At 32.2% G+C, this 14,680-nt stretch overlaps 1 protein-coding gene across 1 annotated transcript; it reads right to left on the bottom strand.

The window, feature by feature from the left end:
• Nucleotides 1-43: 43 nt before the first annotated feature.
• LOC148618745 (uncharacterized) lies at nucleotides 44-13,424 on the bottom strand. The gene is made up of 11 exons (XM_088577928.1): nucleotides 12,554-13,424; nucleotides 12,272-12,355; nucleotides 11,789-11,850; nucleotides 10,541-10,627; nucleotides 7,462-7,544; nucleotides 5,211-5,316; nucleotides 4,285-4,458; nucleotides 3,594-3,740; nucleotides 3,121-3,234; nucleotides 1,113-1,376; nucleotides 44-274 (listed from the first exon to the last, which is right to left on the bottom strand). The coding sequence occupies exons 1-11, from the start codon at nucleotides 12,682-12,684 to the stop codon at nucleotides 138-140; spliced, it is 1,389 nt and encodes a 462-aa protein (XP_088434054.1). The 5' UTR covers nucleotides 12,685-13,424; the 3' UTR covers nucleotides 44-137.
• Between the last annotated feature and the right edge of the window lie 1,256 nt (nucleotides 13,425-14,680).

Consider the following 14,680-nt stretch of genomic DNA (forward strand, 5'->3'; position numbering starts at 1 on the left):
GATATCTTAAGTAACCTCCATTGCGGGCTTGTATTGTGAAAATAAGCCTTCAAAATAAAAAGAACATGATTATAGAGCATCATATGAAATTATCAAAAAATGCAAGACGGCTCAAGTTTCATTTTGTTTTGCCATACTTACTTGTCACTGTGACCGAATGTGGGTAGAGATATTGCACTATTGTTATTTTTTGTTCTTGAACATACATAACTTGTTGTAATAGGGTAATCTTCAGTGGCAGGACAACTAAATGTGTGAAAACTGCTGGATGATCCTGTAATTATAAAAAAACATGTAATGTGGTGTCAACTTAATTTTAGCAATAGCGATAAACACAGCGTCTCAACTTATTGTGTGTTATTACGCTATATATGGTAGACGGGATTCGGATTTTACCATGATAGTTTTATTTTCAAAACTATTCAAATAGATATTCTAAAACAAAATTAATTCGACAAATAGACGCAGATACTTGCAAAGAGTAATCCAGGGAAACAGGAACCAAGATTCTAGCAGAAACTAAAAGAATCTAATCCTGGGACAAAGACCAGACATAGATAACAGACAAACACAATAAAGAACATAAAGTAACTAAAATAATACACACAAAGTAATAAAAGTAAATGAACAACTCGGACTCCACAAAAAACTAGGAGCATGGACCAAGTGCACCGGTAGGGTAAGCGTCTTTTGCTTTTCTAGAAATACCCGCCGAGTCGCTTAAGTGCGGGGTAAGAATACACATGGTGGAGAATAACAATTTCATAAGCATTCGATGAAAATCATTGAAGAATAATTTAATTTTGGTTGTTTCTCTTTAAGCAATGCTAGTTATTCTTGTATAACTTGTTTTGGTACTGTGACGTCATAAACGTCGATCAGTCCGCACTCCGCAAATCAAATAATCCCAAATAAAATAACGTTTTTAAGTGTAAACTTCCGCACAACCTGTTTAAAAAAACTAGAAACATTCCTTAAAAAAAGATAAAGCAATTTTCCTTTTGCCGTACTATGTACGAAAATATTATTATTAATCTTGTCACTCTTATATTCATTTTATGAATACTAATTTTAAATAGTCAATTCTTATCTTATTATGTGTACAAACTTACCTATTATATACTTCAATTTCATCTGCCCATAAACAATGCCATAAGTAAAATACGTCACAAAATGTTCAGGATCCAGAGGTGGAGGTGTACCAGAAGCGACAAATTTTGCATGAAATTCTATTTCTGCTTCATTTAAATCTCCTTTGTTTGTAAATCTGATCGGCTGTGTACCGGTCTCACTTGGATCTGTCGGCGTCGTCACAGTTTCATGAGAGGGATTATGTAACTTTATCTCAGCATAAAGGATTGATGTTTCTTCCGTAACTGTTTTGTAATATAATAACTTTAGTTGTACGTTTAGATCAGTGGTGGATAATTGAAAATTAAAGTTACAGGTAGGTTTGATTCTCAAGAAAATCGTAAGTTATGTTAGCATTAATAGTTGTTCAAAGCTTAAAAAATCATATCTATGTAAAATTTAAATAAAACGCTACAAAAAAGTTTTACTCTCGTCATTTCATGAGTATTACTCAGATGTCTTTTCATGCTTATCTGTATCCGTCTGAGCAATTGCATACGCGACAAGTACAGTGAATATATAGTTTTATTGTATAACACTATAATGTTCCCATAGAAAGCAATGCAACGTCATATTGTACTAGTGCAAGTATAAATTAATTACCCGTGACAAACGTTAAACAAGACTAAATTATGTTGTCATAGTTACAATAAAGGGGTTATTGCATACTGTGGAATATTATCCATCGTATAGTGTATATTGCACTCGTAAACTGTTGCAATATAAAATTCTACTCGGTTAACCATTTGATGAAGTACGCTCTGAAAGGATTATTGTTCAATCACGAACAAAACTGGGGAATATTATTCCTCGTAGAATGTATATTGCACTCGTTAACTTGTGCAATACAAAATTCTATTCGCGATAATATTCCCCATAATTCATGCAATAACCATATAATATTTTTGTGTTATTATATATATGGAAAAAGGTTTGTTTAAGCGCTAGGACGGTGTACACTCTGAGTGTTTACGTCCCTTACGTTTCAAGCTGAAGACATTTCTCCAGGTTTATTATAATTTATAGTGTTTATTCTAATTCTCAGCTTTCATTAATATTCAATATTCTGTGAATATAATTATTCCTTCGGCTGCAACCATTTTATATATGGTATAGCTTAATTTTCCTGGTTGAAGGAATTTGGACTTCCTTGTAAATAATCGTATAGATTTTTAACTAATCGAGACCCACAAAATAATGCCAATAAAATTTACATAATTCTCAAATTCCTGAATGTAGGAACTCAAACTCCGACAAGGGGGACTCAGTTGCTCAGCGGGTGGTAGGGTTTTAACTTTTATTACATTTAATAATTGTACCTCTTGAGAAGTTAACAAAAGTTAATAATTAAATAGAATAGTGTTGCACATCCTATTACCGGCAACTGAGACTGCAGATGTTTTAGCCGTTTTTTATAATCTCATATGTCGACCATACACTAGGATGTATGTCTGCCGAATCTCAAGGAACAACTTCAACTAATAAGAGAACCGAAAAGATACATTAAGTTGTAATTTCGGCGTTGGATTTGTTAATATTGACTTTCGATGTTTATTTTCTTTAAAACAACTGGTTGCTGGTAATAGGGTGTGTGTTGTATTGGAACAAATACGAACACAATTCTACAAATCAAACAAAATACTGTAAAGTGAGGTTAACAAAGTACTTGAAACAACAATACAACTAGCACTCATCTCAACTTGAGGGCATGATAATATTAACTTGACATATAGGGCTCTGTTAACCATAAAAGATAGAGAACGGCGTGATTGGTCCACAGAGTAAAATAAAATTTTGTTACTCCTAAAACCATAAGCGATAAGGAAAATTGAATTCGAAAAATAAAACATAAAGATGGTTACCTTCTCATCTTTATCATTTATTGTGTGTTTTTTTATGTCAATATCACACCGATGATATTACTACTAAGAAATATAATTAGTATAAGAATGGTGTAAGACAACGATTTATAGAAAACTGCGAACATACTTCTATCACATTGATTGCCTCCAAAACCAGAGGTACAAGAGCAGGACTCTACTATTTCATTTGTACAGTTTCCTGGATAACATCGGGTGCTATCTGATCGCCATGAACACGCCTCTGAAAGTAGATTTGGCAGCGATCATATAGCCTGTTTTCATATATTGAAATAGCTTCATACACAACTTTGACATGCTTAAATGTGCATTATTCATACAAAATGCACAGTGTGTTTTGAGCCTTGTGTAAATCGAACAAGTACAGTGAAGACGGATGTTCGATTTACACAAGTAGAAGATGTACCGATTGAATAGTCCCTTGAAAAGTTTATGGTTTTACCATGGTCTGGTTTATTTAGGGTTCGAATTAGACAGGTTTAACTGTATTTCTGTTTTATTTGTTTTGTATGTATGTTTGTTTGTTTTATTTTACTTTTTTGTGTCTTTTTTCCTTGAATTTTTAATTAGTTTATTGCTTACTTCTACATTGTTTCATGGCTCCATCATAATGACGTGTATACCCTCTGAAGTATCTCTTGTCTACTACTTCGTATTGACACCATTCACAATAGTTATCACTCGGTGTCGAACATCTCCGATGTTTACAATTAGTAATCGATGGACATACTGTTTAAAATATACAACGAAAATAGGTATGGTGTATATGCCAAAGAGACAACCTCACTGGGATGAAAATGTCAGCCTAAGGCCACCCATTGGTCTTCAATTGAGGACACCCTCATACTAGAACATAAACTAATATTGAAAACGAAACTAGACAAACAAACATATAAACATCTCATAATAATAGTCTATAAAATTGTATCAATGAACACATGGAACGTATTCTGTTATATTTATATGTTTAGCTCAATATTCATTATGATCTTGTTTAACTTTACAAATTGACCCATTTTTAAATGGATGTAAAGCGCGTTTGTTCTGCGTTCAATATAGGGCTATGACAAGTACTTTAGTATTTCCCTCATATCAGAAAAATCAGTAAATCATTTAACAAACTACATTTCCTGCCCTGCAGAAAATGCGAGCTTTCAATGAACGAACTCATAAATTGCCAAATGTAATTTTAACTTGCTTTAAAAAAATATGTTGTTCTCTTTTCAGTTTTTGGAATTAAAATTTCTTTAAAATAGTGTTCAAAAGTACTCACTAAGACATTGGCCTGAAGATTGGTAAAATCCATCTTTGCAATTTGTGCAATAGTTTGGTGAAGAACATGTACCTCCTCCACTATTTCGTGAACTGCCACCACGGTAGTAAATCCTATCTGACGCATATGCCTCGTTGCATGCATTGTTTAGGAGTGTTAGGCTATTGCAAATAGCTGGAAAATATCGAAAATTGCTTCTTTTTTAGCCTTTTTAACAAAATAATGTTTCCAATTGAAGTAAACTTGAACAACTGTTGTTTTCAAATAAAGCAGTATTAACACAACACAACAATAGAAATTTATATCATGCTGAAATTATATGGTGATAAAATCGTCAGGTTATCATTTGTTTCTATCATTTTCTCAATCAAAAGAATGTAATCCAGGGACAAAGACCAGAAATGGAAAACAGACATTGAGGAGTTGATCATTTGCTTTTGTTACTTTGTATGTATGATTTTAGTTACTTTATGTTCTTTGTTGTATATGTCTGTTTTCCATGTCTGGTCTTTGTCCCTGAATTACATTCTTTTCATTTCCGCTATAACCTTGGTTCCCTTGATTACTCTTTCAATTTCAACTAAAACAATGAACCAAAACTTATTACTAACAAGTACTATCTGAAGATAGAGATAGCTGAAGCAGTAAAATTTGTTCTTTCTACTTATAGTTTTCTACATTTTATTCAGGAAATAACACATGGCACGCATTTCAATTTTCGATAAAGTGTTTCAAACACCACTAAGTTATCAGTATTCAGCCAATCAGGAAACAGAATTGCGATCAGATGACTAGCGCTTCCACGGAAGAGCATCTTAAAGATCAAAGGGTAAAAAGCGAAACTAAATGGGCATAATTCTTAACATATTTTCTTCACCAGGTTTTTAATCTCGCCCGAGGATTGTCATATTTATTAAAAGGCTTACCTAAACACTGAAGAATCTGAAGGTGGTTGAGATGTGAAAATTGACCATTATGATGACAATAATAATCAGGTCCACAACGACATTTGTAATTTATCATATATTCTTTCTGAAAATTAATTACATTGATCCATATTTATTTAATACAAATCACCTGGTTTACGAACATTGCTTCTATAAAAGTTAAAGTCATCACTCTAAAAGTTGTATGATGGTCATCATGATCTTGTGGATCGTTATGGTAGTCCAAGCTCCCAGTTTACGTGCTATTCTGTTTAATGTATGTTCTTTGTTTATTTCCCTGTCTTGTTTTATCCTTTTCTTATTCTTTTAGTTATCATTCTAATTTTGGATACTTTGATTGTTCTTCTATAATATGAATATATGTAAGACTCGGAAGTGCGATGGGGACGCCGAAGTGCGATGGTCACACTGATCTGCGATGGTCAACGCTGAAGAACGTTGGATGTCTAACGCAAATGCGCGGAAGTGCGTTGTTATACCCCATTTAATGTCGCCACGAAATTTTACGTGCATAAGCGCGTACTATGTTATAGAGAAAACTAACAAACTGAAAGGAAAGTCATGAAAGTAGCTAGTATATTGATGCCTGTATAAACAAACATAGCATGCATCATTGCTAATTTTGAGTGTTAACAGTACATATATGTATTTAATGCAGTTTCAAAACTTAAAAGATACGTTACGATACTCGAGGTAATTGAGAAACATAAACTGTAGCTATGGGTTACAAAAGATAGCGGACACTAAAAGTCGTATTTCATGCATCATGAAACGTATAATAGATATAATTAAAAGATTTACCGGGACAACTTTGTTACATGAATAGTTGCTTTTTTTATAATTTTGATATCATGGATTTTTACCTTTTGAAAAATTAAGACATGCTTTCACAACGAATCGTGGAGCGTATTCTATAGTTGAAAGGCGAAATAGAAATAGCAATATACGAGTTAAAAGTGTAATTGAATGTAGAAGTTCCGTGGACTAGAGTGGCACTTTTCTCTTCATATTACGTATAGTCCGTTAATCCATCACATCTAGACCTCTGTAGCATCAATCATTCTTTGATAACCTTAGCAGCAGTGTATAGGATGACACACATGCAGAAAAAGCGCCGTCTTATACTACATTACACTTGTATTTGCAAATTCAGTCTTTTTTATGTAGTAGATGTAGTTTATACACTAATACTGAAGACTTTAAGCTATCCACAACAATTCTATAGCTAAGCTAGTCCAGAAATGTTTTCATATTAAAGAGTACTCGTCTTTCTAAGAAACTGCCATTTATTCAATTTTCAACTGGGTATAGGAAAAAAATGGAGAACAATTATTTATTTTGCGTTATAATTTCCTCGATAATTGGAAGTATGAACGAAATGAAAGCAGTTTTTTTCTGATTGCATGTAGACTAATATGTCGGTAGAATTTCAAGATAATCGCATATTTACGGTATCAACATGGAAGTCAAAACATTTCAGCGAAGTACCAAAAAAAACGCACCTCCTCGTAGTGGCCAACGCATTTATGTGTTGCTATTGGCAGTCAACAATCGCGTCTAACCATCGCAGTTCGGCGTACTACCATCGCACTTCCGCGCGACCATCGTACCTCCGCGTCCCATCGCGGTTCCGAGTCTTATATAAATAAAAATGATTCATGTTAATTTAACAGATAAAGTACTTTTTCTATTGACTGTGACTATTTTGTCTTGCTAACAAAAAATACTTTATTAATAAGCTAGCTCCTTATTTTGTTATCGCATCATTGAGCTGTTTAAATTATTCGAAACTAATGATCAGAAAATGACGTGGAATGAGAATGTCTGATCAATATTTAGTGAATGTTGAATTAATATCCAAAGTTTCATCGTATCCAAATATGACAATTGGGCATATTCAAGATATCATTGTGAAGTCTCCTATCTGAAGCTTCACTTTGTTATTAATCCAGTAACATGTAAAACTGGTTTCTATGACGAAATTCTGCGTTAAGAATTTCTCTGTCAGCATGTTCAATTTTACGTATCAATACGACATTACTAAAACTATTGTTAACAAACACTTGGCTATTAGAGTTATACAACATGGACAAAAATGTCAAATAAATGTGTAAATGTTGAAATACTCGTCGATTTAACGTTAATTTGTCCTCATAAAAAGTTAAAAATTAAAGAAAAAATGGGAAATGATATAATTTTGTCAACTATCAAAATTAAGTAAAACACTTGCATTTCTTTCTGAATTATGAAAAACTTCATCAACTTCTTCCCAGCGACAACCTCCTTCATTACTGCTACATTCTTCGCTTAAACCTAAATCAAATGTTCATTAATTCAAAAGAACAAGATACGAAAAGATAATAACAAATTTTAAATTTGAAAAAGGTGAATAACTGAAATATGATATTGAGTTAGAAGTGCCGAGATATAAAGGGTTGATATTAACGATAACCAATTGATGATTCTGTTTTTTATATAAATTTTCTCCGTATTTTATTTTTTATTTACTTAAATGTTGTTGTTTTAATCGACGGATTGATATTCGAAATCACTGACACCAAATGAGGTCAATGTCTCTAAAGAAAAACGCTGTTACTGGGAAATAGTTACAGAATTTATTTCAAGTGTGTAACATCGAAATTTTATATTATATAGGAAACTTTCGATAGTTCATTGCTATAACAAAAGTGATATATAGTTTCTATCACTTCTAACCTCTCTTTAATTCTGTCAGAACCTGTCAGGAAAACTGTTATACGACAGCTGATATAACATAAATCCTGACAGATCCTGACAGGGTCTGACAGAGGCTGTCCTAGGTCAGGACACATTTTTCCCTATTTCCTGACATATCCTGACAAAAACTGTCCTGGATCGTCACAAAGAAATAAGAAAAGCTGTTCTAAACTGTTATACACCTGGATAATTCCTGACACTAAATCTATCTATTGTGTGTGACGCAATCAAGATCTGGGTTTCGACTGTGATTACTAATGGAAGCTGTTTGATGTAATAGTGAATGACACATTTCTGCAAAATTACCATAAGGATCTGAAATTATTGACTAAAATAATATTTTTTTAATATTATGAAAGGTGACTGCAACATATAATTTTCAGTCAAAATTCTGCTAAAATGTCATATTCCTGCATAATGTATGAATGCGAGCAATTTTAAATTCCAAAATGGTCTGAAATTAATGACTAAAATGCTATATTTCCACATTACTATTATATGGGTGGCTATGACACATATATTTCCAGAAAAAATTCTTAAAATTGACATATTTCTGTAAATTGTTTGAGTGCGACACATAAATTTGAGTCAATTTTTTTTAAATGTCAAATTCATGCAAAATGTATGAATGCGCATACTTTAAAATTCCATATGGAGAAAACATTATTGACTAAAATGCTAATTTTCAATGTAAAAATCATAAGGATGACAGTGGTGCATACATTTCAGTCAAAATTCTTTAAAAATGTCATATTCCGGAAAAATGCACGTTGAACAAATCGGTTTTCATGGGGCAGATGCATATACAGTAACAATCCATGATTTTATCCACGACCATAAAACTTATGAAGAGATGACTTCAATATTGTAGAACATAAATGTTCCAGATATAGGAAACCGAATGGGACTTGATCTTTTTATAATCAAAATCAATTTTGTGTACACAAAATTGAATTCTGTCATAACAAAATCATTTTGTCGAAATAAACTATGTTATACAGAATTGTTTCATAATCACTTCAATTTTTCAATGACAAAATTCAATTTTGTCAAACAGGAATGCAAATTTTTACTAAATTGCATAGAAAATTGACTTTTGTTACCTGATATGGAAATTAAATAGCAAAAGTCAATTTTGTGAGACAAAATTGAAATTGACTGCAAAATGTTGATTAAATTAGTTAGCATCCTGTGGTTTTGTACTTAAAATTAATTGTTGTGGAGACAGAAGTAAAAATTTAACACAAAAGTCAATTTTGTGTCACAAAAGTCAATTTGGATATGCAAATGAATGAGATAATTCATTTGCATATCCACAGGATTCTGTAAACAAAATTGCATACAAATTGACTTTTGTGACACAACATTGACTTCTGTAACACAAAAATGACTTTTGTGACACAAAAATGACTTTTATGTTAAATTGCACGCAAAAGTTATTTTGTTATGACAGAATTCAATTTTGTTAAAACAAAATTAACACAAAATTTAATTTTCTCATAGTATTTCTCAGTTTTGTGTGCAAATTAGTTCACATAATCCAAACAAAACTAATGTACATACAAAATTGATTGTTGTTACCCACTATTCAAATTAGGTAACAAAGGTAAAGTCTGTGATTGACAAAATTTAAATTTGTATAATATGTTATAAATTGTGTTAATCTGAACTCATTTGTGTAGAACAAAACTCAATTTAGTCTGTACAAAATTGAACTGTGAGTACAAAACCACAGGAGTCCCATTTGGCGCACCGTACCAGAAGCCTTACTGTAAGAAATCTGGCGCGACATAAAAAGTCTGCGTAGTAACAGCAAGCTCTGGCATAACGTACTCCATACGTTAGTGCTGAAGAGATGTTGCCACATATAAAAGGAAAGTTGACAATACGGAATGAAAAATCATCGCGTTTGTCATGTAGTTTGGTCAATAGTTTTCCTTTACCATCGATTATCTGAGTGTAGGTCAAGATATGAGACTAACTTCACAGTGTCTGTCGTAACCTTTATCTCACGTTCCTTGTAGTAGATACGATGAATCAAATCCCCAAACGATAATAAGCCAAACTGGTCCACTTAAAACTTCTACCTAAAACAGTTTCTGACAGAAGAGTGTCACGACCCATGACAGATTATGACAGAGCTTGTCCAAAGCTCTAACAGATCCTGACAAGGTGTGTAGCCGGTCAGAACAGATTCTGACAGTTTAGAACCATTTTATGAGGGCGAATCCTGACAGAATCGAAGAGAGGTTAGAAGTGATCGCAACTTTACATTAGTTTTATTCATTGTAATAGGTATCCTAATGCTTTAAAATCAGAAACTCTGGAAGAAAAACTCAATACATACGAGACGTATTAAATGTTAAGCAATATACAAAACAAAAGTCTCATCATAAATGTTTATGATATAGAGCTGTCAGATTCTCAAAAGTATTGTATGTGACTTGTACCACTTTTCTGTTATTTTCTTTTTTATAACTTCTTTGGTGTTTTTCGTATTTCTATTGATATGTTTCTTATGACGTTTTTATATTCCCCGTTTTTAAGGACTTAAAATGAGTGAAAGTAACAACCTCGTTTCGTACGTCGTAATAGAAACTTCTTAGCAGACTTTTCGTCATTGAACACAGACTTTGAGACAATACCAATTCGATCTACTGCTGAAAAGTTAAATAACATATTCATTCTGTATTCATTATGTTGTGTCACAATGAAAATACCTACAGTATATTGCAACAGATACAATATAATGCATTTTTGTTTGGGTATATTTCCATTGTTTTTTTTTATTTTTGTTTTTGTTTTTTTGTTTTTTGTTTGTTTGTTTGTTTTTTAATTTTGTTTTGTTAAGTTTAGGGTTTTTTGTAGGTGTGATTTGATATAAACTCTATTCATATTGATTGCCGATTGACTAAATATTTGGGGATAATAATAACTAAAAATACTGTGAGCAACCTCACAATGAGAATACCCTCTTCAAATGGAGTTAAATGTATTAGCCTGAAGTTTTATTTTCAGACAGATGCTTTATTCCTTCATGCACATCTACAGATGATGCGCAACCTTCCTACCAAATTTCATTAATCAGTTTAGAAGGAGTTGCAATTATGAGGTATAAATGTGTAAAAACTTTAATTTGAATTATCTCCTTATGAGTCCCTCAACAATAAATATATGCATTTATGCACATCTACACGTGATGTTCAAATTAGGCCTTCATATAAAGTTTCATAAAAATCCCTTGAGCGGTTTAGGAGGAATTGTGCTTTCGAGATTTGAATATGTAAAACTCTTAAATCGTTTATCTCCCTTTTGACTATTAGGTAATACATATGCTGCCTGATCGTCCTATTAAATTTCATCTAAAAACCTTTAAACAGTTTAAGGGGAGTCCCGCTACAAAAGAAATGGTGGAAGAAAGAACGCACAGACAGATAGAGGGGGTCTGTCTATTATACACCCAAAACTGTGTTTGCAGGGGTATAGTAATAAATCTGAGTGTAAACAGTTTTGTAATATCTGAAGGTTAAACTTACAATGGCAGCCTATTAAGGATGTGCAAACTTACTATGGCAGTCTTGGTAGGGTGTGTAAACTTACCATGACAGTCTGGGAACGATGTCATAACCTACGATGAAAGTATGGGTAAGGTTATAAACTTACAATGGCAGTCTGGGCAGGGTTGTAAACTTACAATGGCAGTCTGGGCAGGGTTGTAAACTTACGTTGTCTGTCTGGGCAGGATGTGTGAACTTACGTTGTCGGTATCGGTAGGATGTGTTAATTTAAGAAGACAGTATGGGAAGGATATGTAAACTTACGATGACAGTCTGGGTAGGATGTGTAACCTCTGCAACAGTATTCTTTATACTTCTGTAGAGATCTTATAGAATATATAATAAAATAAATGGCAATGACAAAATTACAGAACAGGTCAATTTTAAGCAATATTCAGGAGGAAAGTCCTCCATATCATCAAGTACATGCATGTAGAACGTCATTGATGATTTTTGTTTGTTTCTTTTTGTTTCTTTTTTTTTCATTTTTTGTGTGTTTGTTTTAATTTTTTATTTGTTTTTTTTTTTTTTTTTTTTTTGTTTTGTTGATATTTTGTTTTGTTTCTGTTTTGTTTTTGCTTTCTGCCTCCTTTGCATTTAAAATATCATATTCAATTCATAAGCATTGGAACCACAAATAATTGCACTTGATCATGCAAATTTTGTAAATTGCAAAATCTTTGTCAAATTTGTCAAAAGTGAACTTTTTTTCACAAGGCAACCTAATTTAATATCAAGTCGACTTACCGGTACTTGGTACAGGTCGAGAACCCCATAAAACCACAGGTCGTAATGAATTTATTTTGTACTGAGAAATAGTGACCACATTTTCTAAAAAGAAAATAAAACAATATTTCATGACAACACAAATGATAACGTTTCCACTTTAACTGTTCGCTCTCTTGGATAAAGGTGGTTCAGTAAAAAAAGGTTTACGCATCCTATTACCACATAAAAAAATGAACGATTTACAAAACAAAGGGTTTCGTTATATAATTTTAAACTTACAATGACTCGCAACATACTTACTTTCCGAAAACAGTTATTAAGGCAGAAAGGAAAAAAGTTACTATATAGGTCCTCATTTCTCCTGAAACGTAGAAAAGAATAAAGAACATCGTCAAATATAAGATACTTTCTACCAACAATATGTTTTTCATACAAATATTATACAATGAAATGGAAATGATTTGGAATTTGTCGCAATTTTTCAGGATCCAATTATATTTATTTTAAAAGTGCACATTACATTTTGAGTAAGTACAACAGTTACTAAATGTTTTCTATTGAGAAAGTGTTGTGTGCACTCAAAACACTACAAGACGCCCGGTTGCAACTGACGAGACGTTGTTTGAACTGTGATCAGTTTATCTAAGATTTTAACATTGAATTCCACCAAAATTCAAATTCAAAAAAAAATGTAGTAACTTAAATCGAAACAAGTATATCTGGTCAAAGTCACATTATACAATAATTTGGTCTATGAGAGGACGGACAACATGCAGTTTTCATCCAATCAGAAAGAGTTTCTTCTTAAATTAATTTATTCCTGATAATTTACGACAACTTGCGTCACAAATACAGTTATCATTTTTTTATTATTTATTAACTTGCATTGTAAACTGTCGAAATTCTCTTTAAAATACATGTTAAAGAGTAGTCAGCCGGACTTGTAAATTGTCAGTACAGTATAAAATGTGTAGATACAAGCTATGTGATTGATGAAATGTCAAATTATAATCTTTTTAACAGGTTTTACTATGTGATTTTTTTTTTATACAAGTCATCGATTCGATTCAACGTGATGATATTGTTACCACCTAGTTTATGAAAAAACGCAAAAGGACGTATTTTTCAGATTTTGACATAACATAGCTGAATTCTTGATAAACTATTGTATACTTACAATCGTGAGGAAAACAAAATCATATATACATGCAATTTAAACAACTGTAAATTAATATATAAGGAGGAAGGTATATATTTTTATGCTTTTAAATAACACTTTAGTTAGTCATGTATAGTTATGCTGTTTTTTAAATTAATTTGGTGTTTCTCTATACAGTGTACTCATTGTTTACGAGAATAAAGATATATACACAGAACAACATGATTGACGACGACAAAAGCTTTTGTGTTTTTATTTATTATGTTCAGAATACCTAGTACACAGAAGTGCACTTTGTCTTAAACAAAAATATATTTACTTTGTTATTCAAACAACATAACGTGTATGTACATTCAGTACTTCACAACACTGTCGTTAACTTTAGAATCTCTATTTCATTCAATCCTGTAAATCCTCCTCATAATTTAACAAAACATACTTATTTTTAGGTGTGTAGTATTAATGCCTTGATACTTAATTAAAGCCCCATCCTTTTTCAAATGTTTAAGTATGAATGTGACTAAAATTATACTTTTATGTATATGTACAAACTTTATTTTATTGGCATGTAGATAAAAAGAATGTTTTAATTAATTCATATTAAGAGTGTCAGTACATGCAGTCTGACATGTACATATATAGCAAAAACTAAGAATCGTCGGAGCTCCTCGGGAATGTACTTGCATGAACACTGCACTTTTACGTTTACACAATATCTGTATGTATAATGTAGAGTCCCTGGAACTTCATGTTACAGTAATGGGCAGCTAATTGGACCACCCAAACTCAACAGATTCCTCAATGCCATGTGTTTTGCAACAAAATGGCTTGCCAGACATCCTCTAGCACTGCTGAAGTAATAAACAGACTGATCCTATTAGCCTTAAAAATATGTACTGTTTCCGGTCACCCTAACGACCCTCCTTCAGACCCCATACCCAAAAGTTGTGTTTTTTTTTTTTTTTTTTTTTCGTTATTTTGAAAAAAAATAATTATAAAGTCTGCCGATTTTCTTTCGTAAAAAAAAGTAGAAAATAAAGCCATAGATGTTTTCTTTCTATCCTAGATGGAAAAACAAAGCGAAATATTGGTTGTTTATATTTAGAAGATTGTAAACACACCTGTCGTGAGTGTGCTTTTGGTCGTAGATAATCCCTTTTTGGATTCGGCACTGTCAAAACAAAAAATATCTCAAGTGCCGAATCCCAAACGAATTAGGCCGTGGACTAAGTCTATTAGTTTTTTTGCATATTTGGTTAATTGTATTC

Source organism: Perna viridis, chromosome 4 (assembly GCF_037379345.1).
Source record: "Perna viridis isolate PV_CMFRI_1.1 ecotype Kerala chromosome 4, ASM3737934v1, whole genome shotgun sequence".
NCBI lineage: Eukaryota > Metazoa > Mollusca > Bivalvia > Mytilida > Mytilidae > Perna > Perna viridis.